The 17,116-nt window shown below is 40.2% G+C and overlaps 2 protein-coding genes across 4 annotated transcripts; both read left to right on the forward strand.

Moving 5' to 3' along the window:
- Positions 1 to 195: 195 nt before the first annotated feature.
- pcyox1l (prenylcysteine oxidase 1 like) lies at positions 196 to 14,178 on the forward strand. 2 transcript variants are annotated; one of them, XM_079282831.1, is made up of 8 exons: positions 196 to 547; positions 8,068 to 8,274; positions 8,860 to 9,034; positions 9,942 to 10,153; positions 10,463 to 10,603; positions 11,383 to 11,794; positions 12,340 to 12,626; positions 13,326 to 14,178. In XM_079282831.1, the coding sequence occupies exons 1-7, from the start codon at positions 439 to 441 to the stop codon at positions 12,587 to 12,589; spliced, it is 1,506 nt and encodes a 501-aa protein (XP_079138957.1). In that variant the 5' UTR covers positions 196 to 438; the 3' UTR covers positions 12,590 to 12,626; positions 13,326 to 14,178. The 2 variants fall into 2 exon arrangements, with proteins under 2 accessions (XP_079138957.1, XP_079138956.1); XM_079282830.1 differs by having other exon boundaries at positions 12,340 to 14,178.
- On the forward strand, positions 2,409 to 6,810 carry LOC306788643 (uncharacterized protein). 2 transcript variants are annotated; one of them, XR_013772609.1, is made up of 8 exons: positions 2,409 to 2,831; positions 3,026 to 3,166; positions 3,593 to 3,650; positions 3,772 to 3,962; positions 4,072 to 4,167; positions 4,508 to 4,596; positions 4,765 to 4,807; positions 5,847 to 6,810. XR_013772609.1 is itself a non-coding variant. In XM_079284232.1 (8 exons), the coding sequence occupies exons 4-8, from the start codon at positions 3,817 to 3,819 to the stop codon at positions 6,120 to 6,122; spliced, it is 588 nt and encodes a 195-aa protein (XP_079140358.1). In that variant the 5' UTR covers positions 2,409 to 2,831; positions 3,026 to 3,166; positions 3,593 to 3,650; positions 3,772 to 3,816; the 3' UTR covers positions 6,123 to 6,810. The 2 variants fall into 2 exon arrangements, 1 of the variants encoding a protein (XP_079140358.1); XM_079284232.1 differs by having other exon boundaries at positions 3,772 to 3,900.
- Positions 14,179 to 17,116: the final 2,938 nt, after the last annotated feature.

Below are 17,116 nucleotides of genomic sequence, written 5' to 3' on the forward strand. Positions count from 1 at the left end.
GAGATGAATTGTGACATTTGATTTGTAGTTTAAAAAAAACCAAACACGTTGGAAATGGTCAAAGGAAAATGTACAAGAGTGCGTAGTTACATAGATATCTTGCGTTCACGGCTGTGATTGGTCGAAATAAGCTCTTTCTAATCACGTGATGTTTCCGGACGTGGATTTTAACGACCATTCATTGGAGAATTGAGCTGTAGAGTCATTAAAGACATCTTCTGTGCAGTATCACGAGCCAGTTTAAAACCCAGTCCCACTCATTTACAGCGACAGAGTCCACTGACGTACAATCCGTTGTTGTGAACATAACGTTACAGTCGGTGTAAAGAAAAGAAGAAATAAAGGAGCTAACGTTAGCATTGACCTCGTGTGCTAGTTAACTGTCGCTGCACCCGCTCGCCTACTCTCCTTCCCGGTTGTCTCGGCTCTGGAGCCGCTATGGGTGGCCATCTTCTCCCGCTGCTCGTCGTGGTGCTGTCGGTGTGGTCGGGTGTCGGAGACCCGGCGGGATCCGCTCATGTCGACGGCGCTCCGCCTTCTAAAATAGGCAAGAAAAGCACTGTTAAACATGATAGTTAGTTAACGTTAGCTGTTGAATTTAGCCTCTGTTAGTCCGCATTCAGAGGGTTACAAGCTAGTCTGATTAGGATAATAAAGTGAATGTATTCGTTTGTGGTCGTTGGCTAATCCTCTATTATGTTGCTATTAAATTGTAAATTTCATTTTTGTTATTAAATGTAACGCCACGTGCATACCTGTGGGCTAGTATTGTAGCTAGCGTTACATCTGCAGGTAACTTAACGTTAGCTTGGAAACGTGGGCTAACATTTTGTATGCGTTTTGTTATTTATTCAAATATAGCATCCGTGTAATAAAGACAAAATCACATGACGATGTTTTTTAAGGCACAACATTGTGTTCCCTTTGAGTCTTCTCAACTTTACACACACCTATTCTTCTCCCGTCACCATCTCAGTAGGAGCTGGCTCAAATCGTGGCAGCGGCAGCTAGTACAGGCACTTCCTGTTGCAAGCTCAGTTGCCACGACTTTCCGTGGCAGCTGGGCCTGCAACAGGAAGTTGTCCGTGGCAGCTGGGCCTGCAACAGGAAGTGATTGCCACTGTATGTGACAGCTGCCACTAGCATCTTGTGGCAGCTGCCAGCATTTCGGAGCGGATTCCGCCGTAGTTTAGCCTTTATTTTTTCGTTATTTGACATTATATGACAATACATTAAGGTCATTGAAGGCATGACTGTTGGTAGTTGTAATTAGTTTATTAAAAAAAGGCCGAATTATCATGGTATGGCCACTCGTTTTTGTCAACAAGCTAATTGCGGGCTAACTTCCCTTGAAACCTGTTACCCATGGCAACGATAAACACTTTCACGCTGCAGACTAAAGGAATGCAAATTATAAATATGGATGGATATGCAATGTACTGTTTAGAGTGATAGCAATCCATATAACATGTTGACTTGGATATATATACGCAGTATATAGATATATATACAGTATGTAACAAGTTGTTGCGACAGTTAACACCGTTGTGTGGTACCTGCCACTACTTTTCGCGACAGTTTTCACTGTTTGCGACTGGTACCACTAGCATCTTGTGGCAGCTGCCACTGTTTCGGAACGGATTCCTCCGTAGTTTAGCCTTTATTTGTCGTTATTTGACATTATGTGACAATACATTAAGGTCATTGAAGGCATGATGAAGGCATGACTGTTGGTAGTTGTAATTAGTTTATTAAAAAAAGGCCGAATTATCATGGTATGGCCACTCGTTTTTGTCAACAAGCTAATTGCGGGCTAACTTCCCTTGAAACCTGTTACCCATGGCAACGATAAACACTTTCACGCTGCAGACTAAAGGAATGCAAATTATAAATATGGATGGATATGCAATGTACTGTTTAGAGTGATAGCAATCCATATAACATGTTGACTTGGATATATATACGCAGTATATAGATATATATACAGTATGTAACAAGTTGTTGCGACAGTTAACACCGTTGTGTGGTACCTGCCACTACTTTTCGCGACAGTTTTCACTGTTTGCGACTGGTACCACTAGCATCTTGTGGCAGCTGCCACTGTTTCGGAACGGATTCCTCCGTAGTTTAGCCTTTATTTGTCGTTATTTGACATTATGTGACAATACATTAAGGTCATTGAAGGCATGATGAAGGCATGACTGTTGGTAGTTGTAATTAGTTTATTAAAAAAAGGCCGAATTATCATGGTATGGCCACTCGTTTTTGTCAACAAGCTAATTGCGGGCTAACTTCACTTGAAACCTGTTACCCATGGCAACGATAAACACTTTCACGCTGCAGACTAAAGGAATGCAAATTATAAATATGGATGGATATGCAATGTACTGTTTAGAGTGATAGCAATCCATATAACATGTTGACTTGGATATATATACGCAGTATATAGATATATATACAGTGTGCAACAAGTTGTTGCGACAGTTAACACCGTTGTGTGGTACCTGCCACTACTTTTCGCGACAGTTTTCACTGTTTGCGACTGGTACCACTAGCATCTTGTGGCAGCTGCCACTGTTTCGGAACGGATTCCGCCGTAGTTTAGCCTTTATTTGTCGTTATTTGACATTATGTGACAATACATTAAGGTCATTGAAGGCATGATGAAGGCATGACTGTTGGTAGTTGTAATTAGTTTATTAAAAAAAGGCCGAATTATCATGGTATGGCCACTCGTTTTTGTCAACAAGCTAATTGCGGGCTAACTTCAATTGGTACTTGTTGCCCAAAAAAAAGTCATGTTTGTTCCAGCGAGCAACTGGGACAACCAGGTATGTGCAACATGAGTGGCAACTCAACTCTATTTTATTTATATAGCACTTCACACACAACACAGTGAAAAGTTCAGTTTTATGTAAGTAACTTATGATTCGAGGGAAAATACATTTTGGAATATTTGCAATTGACGAACCTGATGAAATGATTGTGGAATATTGGAAGTTGTCCCACCTCTGTTTTTTCATAGGGTTTTCCATGACCACATAAAGAACTACCAATGGGTTCAATGCTCAACTTGCAAAAATTGGCTGCATTTTGAGTGTGCTGGTGTGGAAGGTGACTGGACATCAAAGGATTTCTTTTGTGGATGCAACATTGTCCAAGATGTGTAAGAATCATCTCATTCATTCGTTGATTGATATAAAAGTGACAATTGTTTTAGTTGTGTTTGATATAAATTAGGGAAGAATTTCCCTTAGTATCTCCAATAATTTTCAGTTTTATGTTCTATATTAAAGTGTCATATATTTAACATAATTCATGGATCACTGGAGTTAACACATAATAACATTGTAAAATTAACAAATAAATAAATAGACAACGTAAAAAAGACCGTTAATGACAAATAAATATACGATTACCCAAACAACATTCATAGCCTTTAGCGATTTACAGTATATACTGGCAACAAGCTAGTTATATATACAGTATAACCAATGTAAAATTTGATACATGGTAATTAAAGGTGTATGTTGTAAAACTACAACATGTAAAGATTTTCGTCAAATTCAGGCAATGCTTCTGTCTTAAACAGAGACAACATCTTGGAGTCTGTTAAAGCAGAAGAAATTCTTCAGGATGAAGAAATAAAGGTAATAACATACATTGTACATTTTCTCCAGTGAGCTGTACAAAGGTTTTTCACATAAAAATGGTATTCACTAATTATACATAACACTGAATCTACAACTACATATACATCTTATATTTCAGGACTTGGAAAGAAATCTGCAGAGTGGGCATTTTCTCTCCAACAGAATGTATCTGTGGAAACACAGAGGATTGGATGCAGCCCTGCGAAAATATCACAGTGAACATTTCACTTTATTCAGTGACATGAAGGTAGAGTGTGCTGTTTTTGTCTTATTTGTACACACAGCATTTTAGGCAGAGGAGGGGAAAAGGTAGGACTAGATTGATAGAGAAATGTTACCGTGACATTTTCTTGTTCTCCTCTTTCAGGATGGTATACAAAAAGTGTTTTATTTGTTTCTTATTTACTTGTTTTCCCAGACAGAACAGATTATCCAACGTCTGGAAAGACTACTGTCAGTGCCTGGAACTGTAGCTGAGAAGCAGCTATTCATCACAGAGGTCATTTTGCCAGAGGTGAGCTATTGAGGATGTGTACCAAATTAACAATTACCGGTAGTTTAAGAATTACGTTTACAGCAGAAGATTAGTGAGTTATTAATGGCATAGGCCTCCGAGAGATACAAGTGTCAATAGACATTTGAGAACACCATTTGGAGAATATAAACCAAAACTACAACTGGAAGAATAACTTAGTATCAATGTGCTAACTTAACTGGGTAACCTGGTACAGGTAAGTATCAATTTAAATGAAATATAAATGTATGTATGTAATGACTGACAATTAACATTTGGTAAAAACTGTCAAATTGATTTAACATACTTTATAATTATTATTATCGATACATTTTTGTAGGTTGTGATTCAGTGGTTGCAAAAGACCAGCAACATGTGCAGATACCAGGCAGAGTCTGTGCTGCTGGAGAACACATATAAAGAGAAAAGGTAGACCACATGACTTGTGTTTGAATTGTGGGTGAGCATGCATATGTGTAACATCACGAAATCCATTATGCTAATCCTGGCTAAGAGTGGTTTTGCATGTGAAGTTGACATAACTGTAATGACTGAATGTGGCAGTGGTTCATTTACAGATAATATATTTTTTTTCAGTGCTCCAGAGTTGTCAACAAGTGACAGAGAAAGCACAGAAGAGGTAAGAAATGTTAAAATCTTTGCAGTCAGAGACACAGATGCTGGTGCGTAGTTTGATTTACAGTGGCTTTATTTCTGCATTAAACAACAAAGCAGAGTATATTTGATTTACCGTAATCCACAAGACAAATTCTATTTTTTGCTGAAATAACTTTTAACGGATTCATGTGCTCAAGGGCGACACCTGATGGCGGAAACCATGCAGCACATTCACAAACATCAGAACTTCATATTATGTATTGCATGCATGTACAGGAATAACAATTAAGCTGAATATAAACCGATTAGATGAATGAAGTAGAATCCAAAAATAAGAAATAATAGATTTTGGGCTGCCTGATAAACAATAAAAAAAATGGATTAGCATGAAATACTAAAACTGTAAATATAAATGAATGTCATTTAGCCTTTCACATAAGATCCATCATGAAGGTATTGTCTGTTGCATGATCATAAGACAATATATTACATTACAGTCATTACAGCAATTTTGGGGTTAAGTGTCTTGCTCAAGGACACATTGACATGCGACTAGCAGAACCAGAGCCAGGGATTGAACCGCCGACCCTCTGATTGAAAGATGGCCCTGCTATCCCCTTAGCCACAGTCGCCCTATATAGAATCACTTCACTACTTAAATTAAGCAGCTTTTGTGAACTCACAGGATATCTAATAAGATTGGTGCTTAATTATGTGCATGGATTAAGCTCTGGCTAGAATTGGTTTGCAACTATTTATTGTCAGCATTAATTTACATAAATAAATACAGGTAAATCTTATTATATACTGCCATTCAATTTGAAAGGCTCTCGATGGAACCCATCCAGCATTACTGTTTGTTCTTTGTTGCTTATTTCTCTAAATAGAGATTTGACTTTTAGATGTTGAATGACACATATGTTGACAAAGACAACATTTGTTGTTACAAAACATCTATTTGTTAATTAGGTACTGTAAATGCTGTACAAGTTTGAAGTATTAGTTGGTTACAACACCAATATACAATAAATACTTTGAGTACACTTTATTCTTTACTGCAGGTAAATGTTCTTCTGAGAGACAGCCTGGCTGCAGCTGACTGGTGTCTCAAGACACAATTTGATGGAGGGTTTAAAGTTCCCGCTGTCCTTTCCATGGATGAAAAGGAACAACAGGAAGCCCTCCAGGAGCTGCACAACTGTGATGACCCGAGTGAAGAGTCTCCAGCAGAGCTTTTCACTTTTGTTTTTGACAAACAGAAGGACTATAACAAATTCTGCACAGACCTTATTGATGAAAACAATTTGAAAGTGTTTTCGAGGTTTGAGGAGAAATAGTTAGTCTACATGTGCTTTACAAGTATTGTAACTCACTAATCTGTCACTGTCAATGTATGTTCGTTTAAATGTCTGTATTTTGTTGTGTTATTATTGACAATACGTCAAATTGTTATTGTTTGTTCAATACATTTTTTTTTAAATAAACCATCGACCAAACAGCCGTGTCACCTTTCCCAAAACTTGTGACAACCCACACGTTATATGGATTGCGGTCAACGGAAAGGAAGTGGCAGTAGCGGGTCATTTGTAGGTCATCTAAACTGGATATAGATGTTTGGGGTCTATATCTGTGATTGGTCATCTGTGGTTTACAATAGCTGGAATGATGTAGATCAAGCTTCATGTGATCAGGTTCTTCTTACTGCCTCCCCCAAACTACTGTCCTGTTGAGACAGACAGGACAAACAGAGAAAAAAAGTTGTACACAAATTGTATTAATATATCCATACATAAAAATATATTGATATAGATACATACATACACATACTGTATATATATATCCAAGTCAATAGGTTATATGGATTGCTATCACTCTAAACAGTACAATGCATATCCATCCATATTTATAATTTGCATTCCTTTAGTCTGCAGCGTGAAAGTGTTTATCGTTGCCATGGGTAACAGGTTTCAAGGGAAGTTAGCCCGCAATTAGCTTGTTGACAAAAACGAGTGGCCATACCATGATAATTCGGCCTTTTTTTAATAAACTAATTACAACTACCAACAGTCATGCCTTCATCATGCCTTCAATGACCTTAATGTATTGTCACATAATGTCAAATAACGACAAATAAAGGCTAAACTACGGCGGAATCCGTTCCGAAACAGTGGCAGCTGCCACAAGATGCTAGTGGTACCAGTCGCAAACAGTGGCAATCACTTCCTGTTGCAGGCCCAGCTGCCACGGACAACTTCCTGTTGCAGGCCCAGCTGCCACGGAAAGTCGTGGCAGCTGAGCTTGCAACCGGAAGTGCCTGTACTAGCTGCCGCTGCCACGATTTGAGCTTGCCCTTTCTCCACCATCTGAGTCCTCCTGTTTCACAGTTCATCAATGCATACCTGTCCATAGACGGTGTTACATGATTGACAGCTATTTTTTTTACCATTAGCATCGTATGAAAATCCTCATTGTTTGCCCCATTAGTATCGGTGCATGTACATTTTGCAACTACTTTTTTTGACAAAGGTACAACATTGCTTGTGCTGCAATTTAAAGTCTGGTCAAGTCTTAAAGTAAAATAGAATGTGTTAGAACAAGCAACATCAATTGGGACTAACAATTATTTTCATTATCTTGTCCAGCCAACAGTCTGAAATCCAACGATATAAAGTGTTTGTACAGTGATATACAACAGAAAGAAGTCCATCTCATATTTAAGATTGGCATTTTTGTTTGTCAAATTACTTGAACAATCAATCTCAATAGTAGTAGATACATGTCCTTTGGATTGGTTAGTTGTTTCAGCAAAAAGTTAAATAAGTGTAACCTATCACAGTCTATTGCCTGCATCAGTAAAGTTACCGTAGGTTGAAGGCGGAGACTCTCATGATTTTGTATTGAATCATATTAAAGGTGCTGTTTAAGGTAAACCCTGAAATGGAAATTCCTAAAATGCTCTACCTACTTCCCACTACAGCATTACCCCAACGCCCCCTCAAAGACGCCATTGTTTCTCATGTACACTCCTCTGTCCAGCTCTAGATATGAACACTGACCACTAAAAGCTGAAAACTACTTTTTAATCGCTCAATTGTGATTAGTTTATATTCTATATTGAGTAACATACATGTTATCATGTCTTTAAACTCCCAGATGCCATACAACAATACAAACGATTCAGTGTGATTAATGGTCATTCGTTTTCTGCCAAATTTCACTCCAAAGCCACATTCTGATTTCACTCTTCTTCTCTGTCGTTGCCTCTGATCCTCTGTGCTCCAGCGGTGGTCGGGGCGGGGATAGGAGGCAGTGCCACAGCCCATTTCCTGCGGCAGCACTTTGGCCCTGAGGTCCAGGTAGACGTGTTTGAGAAGGGGGAGGTCGGAGGTCGTCTTGCCACTGTAACCGTTAATCACAACGACTACGAGTCTGGAGGCTCCATCATTCACTCCCTCAACCTCCACATGCAGGAGTTTGTCAAACAGCTAGGTTTGTGTACGCACACACACACACAACACCCAAAGCTTTAAAAGCAGAGAAGACAGTAAGTGTGTGTGACTGCGTAGCATTAATTTAGTCACTGTCCGTCCTTTTCTAGTTACCTTTATAGGAAAGGATGTATGGTTGCATGTTAAATTGTCAAAAGTGAGTTAAAACGAGAGCTGGACTTCAGTAACAAAGGTGAATCCCAGTGGGACCTGCAAACATCGGTTCAGGGTTACAAGCTAAGAAAATGGGTTTTGCTTTTAGCAGAATACAGAGATCCTGTGTCACAGCGATGAACATAAGTATCTAGCTTGATCAGATTCATTTTGTGCCTCCAGCAGATGTAAGCTGAGCAGGAAAAGTGCTCATCAGTCAAGAACGGTTTGAATTCAATAAGCGCTACACGTGTGGCTCTCTAACTGGAAGACGAGTCACAGTGGTTCCAGAAAGGTTCAGAGTAATATAAATGGATCAATGTCACATCACAGTTCGTAAAGTATAAAGAGGAAACATATTTATATTTTAATTAGAAAATGTTCCATGTGCCTGTGTTTGTCCTTTGCATCATCTTGTGTCCGCACCGCCCAGGTTTAAAGTACCGACGCAGCGTGGCGGGTAAGACTGCAGTGTTTAACGGCGAGGAGATGATTCTGGAGGAGACGGACTGGTACCTGCTGGACCTGTTCCGCCTGTGGTGGCGCTACGGCATCAGCTTCATACGTCTTCAGATGTGGGTGGAGGAAATTATGGAGAAATTCATGAGGTGAGCCAGAAATATTAGTGCCCCGTTTGCTCGACAGGCTGTAGCTGTGGTGCCGCTAAACCTGGATCTATGCTCCTGTGTCAAAGCGTCATACCTCAGTTGTAGATGTCCGACATGCAGGTGGGTGGAGGTGACGCACTTTAGTTTATACTTGCACCACTTCAAAATAATACGGGATTAATCTGCCTGGTCTGCTCCATATTTCCTCCCATCTGTTTCTGGTAGTCCAGGATAACATAGAGCTGATCTAAAAAGTATTCTTCACCTTTAAATGATGCCAAACTAATTTGCTCCAGTGATCAAGCAAAGCCATTCAGGTTTAAACCTTTTTCTTGCCGCCATTTTCACTCAATTGAATCATAGACTATTGAAACAATTACTTTAGGAATAGAATGAATGCACGATACTGCCTCACAGTGTGGCAGTCAATGGGTCAAACCTATGCTGAGCTATTTATTATGTCCTACGCATGCTGCTGTAATCGCTGCAAAACCTCAACCAAGTGTGTGACTTTCCAAACGTGACGTCTGCATAAGTACAACAACAGAACAGAAGTCTTCTATCAGCCAGTTCTGTTTCAGATGTGCACAACCTCACAAATATGGCCAAGACAATGAATATTTTTGTGGAATTATGTTATTTTGACTCAGTTTCTGTTTGAAACATGAACCAGGCTTAGATGTCTCTGTTCATTGACCTATATTTCCTCCCTCAGGAAGTGATTTATCTCCTCTATCATTTTGTCTTTGTTGCACTCTCTAAATCAACAACTGTGAGCCTGTGTCTGTTTCTGTCTTTTGGTTTTGCACAGATTAGGCTTTCAGATAGGAATGAGGCAGTCGGCCCACTGATTTAGTAATTGGCTTCTGTAATTGATAATTCATTATTTGTTGCATGTATAATACAGGATCTACAAGTACCAGGCCCACGGCTATGCCTTCAGCTCGGTGGAGGAACTATTGGACTCTCTTGGGGGGAGTGGCTTCATCAACATGACCCAGAAGCCTCTCTCTGATTCGCTGCTGGAGCTGGGCGTGTCGCAGCGTTTCATCGACGAGGTCGTCGAGCCTGTCATGAGGGTCAACTACGGACAGAACGTCAGCATCCCCGCCTTTGTAGGTCAGATGAGTGTGAAGAAATGAGCAGTAGAAGAAGAGGAGGGAGCGACGGGGGGGTTGATGAGTAGAAAAGAGATGGGGGAGATTAAGGCTGCGGTGCTGAAATTAGGGCTGATGTCGGTCAGGAGGGAGGAGTACGAGTCAAAAATAGAAGAGAGGGAAGAAAGGTGAGAGGAAGGGGTGGCTTATGGGAGCAAGAGAACAGGAAAATGTGTGGGCAGCTGGTAATTGGTTTACAGCACTTGGCCCCCTCTGTTGAGAGAGAGAGAGAGTGATGATGTGTGATGGTGTGTGTGTGTGTGTGTTACAGGCGCTGTGTCTTTAGCTGGTGCCCAGAACAACCTGTGGGCGGTGGAAGGAGGCAACAAGCTGGTATGTTCCGGCCTGCTGAAGATGGCCAACGCTAACCTGCTGCAAGCACAAGTCAGCTCCATCTCGCCCATCTACTCCGGTACAATCCACAGGAGCAGAATATTAGAAACCTGTAACCCGGGTATAAACATCATTAAAACGTGTCACTACTGGGGCAGACACAAGTATGGAAGTTAAGAACGGCCACGATAATTTAAGTCAGGGTTCCCACGGTACCTGGGAACCTGGGAACTAGAATGCATTTTAGTTTTGGGGGAACGTCATTTTTAGGAGACAGTCGGTGCAGTGAGGTTCTGGCTGTCTGGGTCTACAAAACACGTTTGTTGTTCATCTACAGCTTGTTGCATTATTTCATGCATTGATATTATCAATAAGGCATAATCTCTCAGCATTTACAATGTAGACTTGACTGGCACATCTTTTAAATCAAGTAAGTAGTCAGGTGTCCTAGGGGGTTGTGTGTGTGAGGGGAGGGGGGCGGAAAGCTTCAGGGGCCTATAGATCATCACTTAATATGGTACCTGGAAAATCAGGAGGTAGCATGGAAATTTTTTTCAAGGCAAGCGTGGGAACCCTGTAAGTTTTCTAGCAACCGACACCCCGTGTGATAGCACGGAAATATTTTTCAGCATCTAGCGGTGAGGTTACAGATCGCAATCAATTGAGTCTTTTCCAGCGTGCCAAGCAAGTAGCAAGTAGGACAAGATGTGAAAATGCCCAATCTAGGGCCGCTGTTCCGTTCTAAATGCTACAAAACTCTCGTGCCTCCCAGTAGATTCCAGGGGAGTGATGTAGATAGATTTGTATCTGAATCGTGTCATACAGTGTTGACTTTGATTGTGTGTGTTTTCCTGACAGACGAGGTGCCCCAGTACCAGCTGAGCTTCACCACAGCATCAGAGACGGGATCGGAGCTGTATGACATCGTAGTGTTGGCGACGCCGCTCCAGGCCAGCGTCCGGTCCGGGGTCCGGTTCCAAGGTTTCACCCCTCCCTTTGAGGAGCTCCCCGGCAACTATCACAGCACTGTAGCAACCATTGTCCACGGTTACCTCAACACGTCTTTCTTTGGTTTCCCGGACCCTCGCCTTTTTCCCTTCGCCAGCGTCTTGACGACCGAGACGCTCGATCTGTTTTTCAACAGCGTGGCAAGTGTTTGTCCCGTCAACATCTCGACTGGCTTCCGGCGTAAGCAGCCACAAGAGGCTGGAGTCTATAAAGTGTTCTCATCACAACCTCTGGACAAGGCTCAGCTCAAAACACTGTTCAGGTCAGCCACTCCCTCCTCGGCAACGTAATCATGGTATTAGCCAGGGCCGCAACTATTATTTTCACGATTACATAATTTGGCAATTATCTTCAATCTCAATTCGTCATTTGGTCCAGAAAATTGTGAATAATGCCATCGTAATTTCCCGAAGTTGGCGTATAATTTTAGCTTATTAGTGCAAACCACGAAGTACAGCTGAGGCTGATGGGAATGGCATTCGTTTTGCAGGTATTTGGTCATTAACAAAGTAAAAATTTTGACCCGATGATAGTACTACATGAAAAGTTATGGGTTCACAATTCATCCCGATGGAACCATGAATGTGTGTGTTTAAAATGTCATGGCAATCCAAATACATGTCAAGATATTTCACGAACAAACAAACATTACGACCTCATGGTAGCACCAGAGGCAAAGTAAGGGGATCACCAAAGTCGGGCATCCTCTGGGGACCATGCGAAATATTGACAAAGCCCTATCACAACGAGATCCTTTTAAAAATCGGAGTAACAACTTCCCTCCTTTACTGTACCTCTCAATCTCAGGTCGTACTACTCCGTGCAGGTGACGGAGTGGCAGGCCTACCCTTGTTACGGCAGCAGCCAGGGACTGTCGCCTGTGGAGCTCCACCCCAATCTCTACTACCTCAATGGCATCGAGTTGGCCGGCAGCGCGATGGAGATGAGCTCGGTAGCGGCCAAGAACATCGCGCTGCTGGCTTACCACCGCTGGAACAGACAGACGGACATGGTGGACCAGAAAGATCTGATGCACAGGATCAAGACTGAGCTATGACCTGGTCAACTGTAAACCCTACAGCATCCGTATTAAGGTGCTCCATTTTTAATTTTGACTGACATCTCAAGTGGCAAAGTATATTGAGACACATCCAAGTAATACAACATACATTTAAAACACTAAATCAATGAGTAATTCGTTGAACATAATCTTTCCCTGCCTTATCCTGAAGAAACTTATGCATACAAAAGAAAAACAAGTATCAAAGTCAAGTCTAAAACTAAGTTAATCACACCACTAAAGAAAACTGTGGTCCTGCGCTACTTCTCAAAGACCAGTTTGATTTCGCTGATTGCTTCGTTTTCTATGCCAGAGACATTGCAGATGTAGAAGTCATTTGTCAGTACTGGTTGGGGATTGATTGCCAATGCTAGTTAGTGGTTTCATCCAAAAATGCATCTGCAGGAAGCTTTGCTTTGCCAAGAAATAAGGAAACCAAGCGTGGTTGAATCAAGAAAACGCTCTTGGTAACAGCTGTGAGATATGAGACAGATCAGTGGTTTAACTGCCTTCAGGCACATAAACCAGCCCTCTGTCATAGAATCAAAAACAACTGCAGCCTATACATTTAAGGCCTGAATCTCTATAAATATATTTCTGTAGGATTTGTGTAAATTAATAAAATCTTTATTCAGTGACTCATGGCAGTGGCCACTGGTGCTGTGCTCTTTTGCCCCTTTCATCAGACTATTTCATTGTCTCCCTTTCCTGCTGCTTTTGTTGCACAATCCAGTGGAAAGAATTATTTCCGCGGAACAGAGCCAACAAGCTTTCACACTGGACCAAATGAAAGCAGAGGACAGATCCGTGGCGCTGCTGCTGGTGGTGGTGATGATGATGACACTTCTCTCAAGCCCTAAAGCTTTATTGAGATACTACATTTAATAAGCGCTGTAATCTTGGAAAAACTCATATGAAGACAGAGTTGGACATTCGCTCTCAGAAATGGCAAGTGCCTAAAAAGATGGCGTGATGTGAAAATCTTGACTGTTGATTATCTTCATAAGTAACTGAGAAATGCCTTGTTTTGTTCATTTAAAACTGAAAAAAATTATTTGGACTCGGAAAACCTAATTGAACTGATGTCAACTGAAAACCTTGACGTCAGAAATCATGGCGGTCGATCTGAAATGAAGACAAATTAAATAATCTTTTTATTTATTTTTTTTCACTCTGCAGCTTTTGTACATAAGAGTCAAATATTTGTTGCAATACTACCTTTATGATATGCTGTAAAACGAATGGTTTGACCACATAGGGATTGACAAAACAATCTCAATCAAGGTTCACTTTCAACATCGTCTCAGAATCCTCATGAACTGAGTTACCTCCATCCACTAATGGAGGTCGTGAGATGTGATTAAAAGTTGACAGAGTGAGCAGAGAGACCGCCAGTCCACATTATGGCAAACAGCAGATTTCTATGACTGTTCATATCTAACGACTATTGCTTTACAAATGTAACTCTGCTCAGTACAGTATCAACATATTCTATCTGCCCGATAAACAAAATATTGCAACTGTTTATAATGACTGAAGTGAACTATTTTGACTGTTGATGAATTTAAAGTATTGGATGAAAAAAACACTGGAAACTCGCTCTGATTTATTGTGGGCATTCAGGTTTTATTCCCCGTCTAGTAAGAATTACACAGAAGAAGGTTGATTTGTTGATTTCACTCTGCTGGTGTTTGGGTTACTGGAAGTTAAATTTTCTTCTACTAAAATGGGAATAAATAAAGTTCTGAAAGTGATATGTCACTAACAGGATGTCTAACGTGTAAAATGTTGGTTTACAGATTCATAAATCACGTCCATGCAGTTAAACGGACGACATGCTGCAACTTTGTGTCACTGTGATGATGGACGTTTTCATACTGTGCTCCAATTATGAGATCCCAAATCTGCCTAATTTACCCACTAAATGATTTCTTTGTGCCCTGAAATTGAAGAAGTGGCCTTACTGTATATCTCAAGTCCTCTAGATCACCAACTCTTTCATGTCAAAGGTCCTATATGAATTGTGTCGGACCATCATGGACCTGCTGAGGTTTGTGACAGATTTCTGCTCTCAGTGGAGAAAGATTGATTCACCATCTAATGATTTAAATGCTATGAAATATATTCTGTATTTTCCAGCCGACCTCTTGTGAAGTGTTTGAAAAAGAGCCGTTCCAGGACGATGCCGTGGACTGTATTCATAATCAAGACTGTAAAACATTCAAGGAAGTGGAAAGCATGAAGAGGCCAACAACAAAGTGTATCCTCTTCTCCACAGTAGTCTGTTTATTATAATGTTGTGTATAATGGGCCCTGTGTCTGCTCTTCCTTGGCTTCCCAGCAGCAACAATCACAATGCTGATAATAGAATGAGGGAACTGTCGAAAACAAATTGTCCCAAGACTCAAAACATTTGATTAAATTCGGTGCAACGTGGGTCATTTATGCTCCTTTAACTATTTCCATATAAATAAATGTTAAGTCACTATCGCTGAAAGTGGTAACACAGTGGTGATTGAGCCTATAGCGGAATGATGAACATATTACAATATTTATTTTTCAGAAATTATAACTGCTTGTCCTGGAAAAAAGTGCTGTTTTACAGTTTATCTCTGTTGTATAAACACAAAAAGAAACCCACACATTGTTGCACATTCAGCTCATTTATTAAGAACAGGACTGCTAAACTCAAAACAAAATGTCATTGTTTACACTCGTATAGAGTTTCTAAATCAACCAGGACGTAAATCTCTAGGATCGCCACTTTAAATCCCACGACTGTATGTTGTTATCGGTCACCCCAGTCAAACTGCTGCAGTGGAATCCAGATCTCTTAAATAATACCAGCGTTAAAACACTGTTACAAGTTAAAATCCTGCATTCAAACTATTACTGGAGTAAAAGTACTAAAGTATAATTAGCAAAATATACTTAAAGTACCAAAAGTAGCTTAACCTATAAAATGTATTTGCTAATTTATATTTTGTATTAATAATCTAAATCTGCACTTAAATGGTGACTAAAGTCGAGTAAAAACTACAATATTTGTTGTGGAGAAGTATAAAGTAGCATGGAAATAATCAAGTAAAGGTACAAATACCTCAAAGTTGTACTGAAGTACAATATTTGGATAAATGTTCTTTGTTGAATAAAACACATTTTCCCAGAGGAGACAATTGAAGTCTGAGGAAACCACCACGAAGAAACGGTATTTAACAAAGAATCTACAATCAAAGGCACACCGACTGGCTTTCAGAGCTTTTAACCACAGCTCACGGTCTTCATTCAGTGAATAGAGCGAGCTCAATATCAAACAGGTGATTCACATCAGACGCCAAAGAAAATCCTTGAAACAGGTTTGCCCGTTATCACGTGACCAACAGTAATTAGGTCACACGATGACACCCAAGCCAGCTCCATCTTCTGAGTGAAGACTGAATTGTGCTTAACTTGGATTGATTTGTTACATCTGTTTTGTTTCTTATGTTGTTCACAGAGATCTGAAATTAGTTTCCGTGCTCTAGTGATAATATTTGCATTTACCAGGTAGAAAATGGATAACAAATGCTAATTGGTTGCATTGTGGGAAAACTCACCTCAATAATCCTTTAAGATCTCAGAAGTATTTTCAACCCTTGCTGCGAGTATTGAGTTTGAAAACTAAACATTACATTAGAGTCATTTAGCAGACGCTTTTATCCACAGCGACTCACAATAAGTGTATTCAACATCGGTATTCAAGAGAACTACTGGTCACCAGAAGTCATAAGTGCATCTCCTAAACAAGCATCTCTTAAACAAGCATCTAAGAGCATAAACCAGAGCAAAACAATATCTGCAGTCAATCATTGGTAAATGTGCTGAGCATGTCCAATTTATAGTAACATAACTTTTATTTATAAATCCGATTGACGCTAGTATCAAACACTATTTATTTGAACCTTGAGCTATTCTATAGTAACATTTTGAGTAATTATAACTAAAATGTGTGAATTTTTAGAGGCTCCTTTGTCATTTTTAAACACATAATACATCATGTTGTGTGCCCTGCATTGAAGTCACGAAAATGAGTTTTAATAATAACAACCCTGTTGAATGGAAAAACAAGTCACATTTCAGTAGAAGCTCACCAATTCACCAGAACGCACACACACACACACACACTCAATATTTCATCCCATCCTCAACCTGGCAGAGCTCTCTGCAGGCCGTTTGATGTGTGTGTGATATGTTAGATCAACGCAGTGGAAGCATGTAGAGCTGCTGTGTTCATGCTGCTGCCAGCTTTAACTGACCTGCACAGATACATAGATCCAATGGTGGGTTTAATCAGAATCAGCTTTATTGTACATACACAAGATTACAAATAAACAACATAGAAAACAAAACAAGGACAAAAGTAGACGACTATGTACAATATGAATATAAATAAATATCCAAAAGTGTAATATATACATATATATTGTAGTGTCACGGGTTGTCCCTAGGGTGGGGCAGTGCAAAAGAGAGCATCAAACAGGCACA

This window comes from Melanostigma gelatinosum (assembly GCF_949748355.1).
Source record: "Melanostigma gelatinosum genome assembly, chromosome: 14".
NCBI lineage: Eukaryota > Metazoa > Chordata > Actinopteri > Perciformes > Zoarcidae > Melanostigma > Melanostigma gelatinosum.

What these genes read in the sequence shown, in the direction of transcription:
- pcyox1l (XM_079282830.1), top strand. Translation starts at nt 439, where the DNA reads ATGGGTGGCCATCTTCTCCCGCTGCTCGTCGTGGTGCTGTCGGTGTGG. An exon ending in CGCTCCGCCTTCTAAAATAG is followed by an intron (nt 548 to 8,067) that starts GCAAGAAAAGCA and finishes TCTGTGCTCCAG; the next exon opens with CGGTGGTCGGGGCGGGGATA. An exon ending in CATCTCGCCCATCTACTCCG is followed by an intron (nt 10,604 to 11,382) that starts GTACAATCCACA and finishes TTTTCCTGACAG; the next exon opens with ACGAGGTGCCCCAGTACCAG.
- LOC306788643 (XM_079284232.1), top strand. Translation starts at nt 3,817, where the DNA reads ATGTATCTGTGGAAACACAGAGGATTGGATGCAGCCCTGCGAAAATAT. An exon ending in CAGAGGTCATTTTGCCAGAG is followed by an intron (nt 4,168 to 4,507) that starts GTGAGCTATTGA and finishes ACATTTTTGTAG; the next exon opens with GTTGTGATTCAGTGGTTGCA. An exon ending in AACACATATAAAGAGAAAAG is followed by an intron (nt 4,597 to 4,764) that starts GTAGACCACATG and finishes ATTTTTTTTCAG; the next exon opens with TGCTCCAGAGTTGTCAACAA.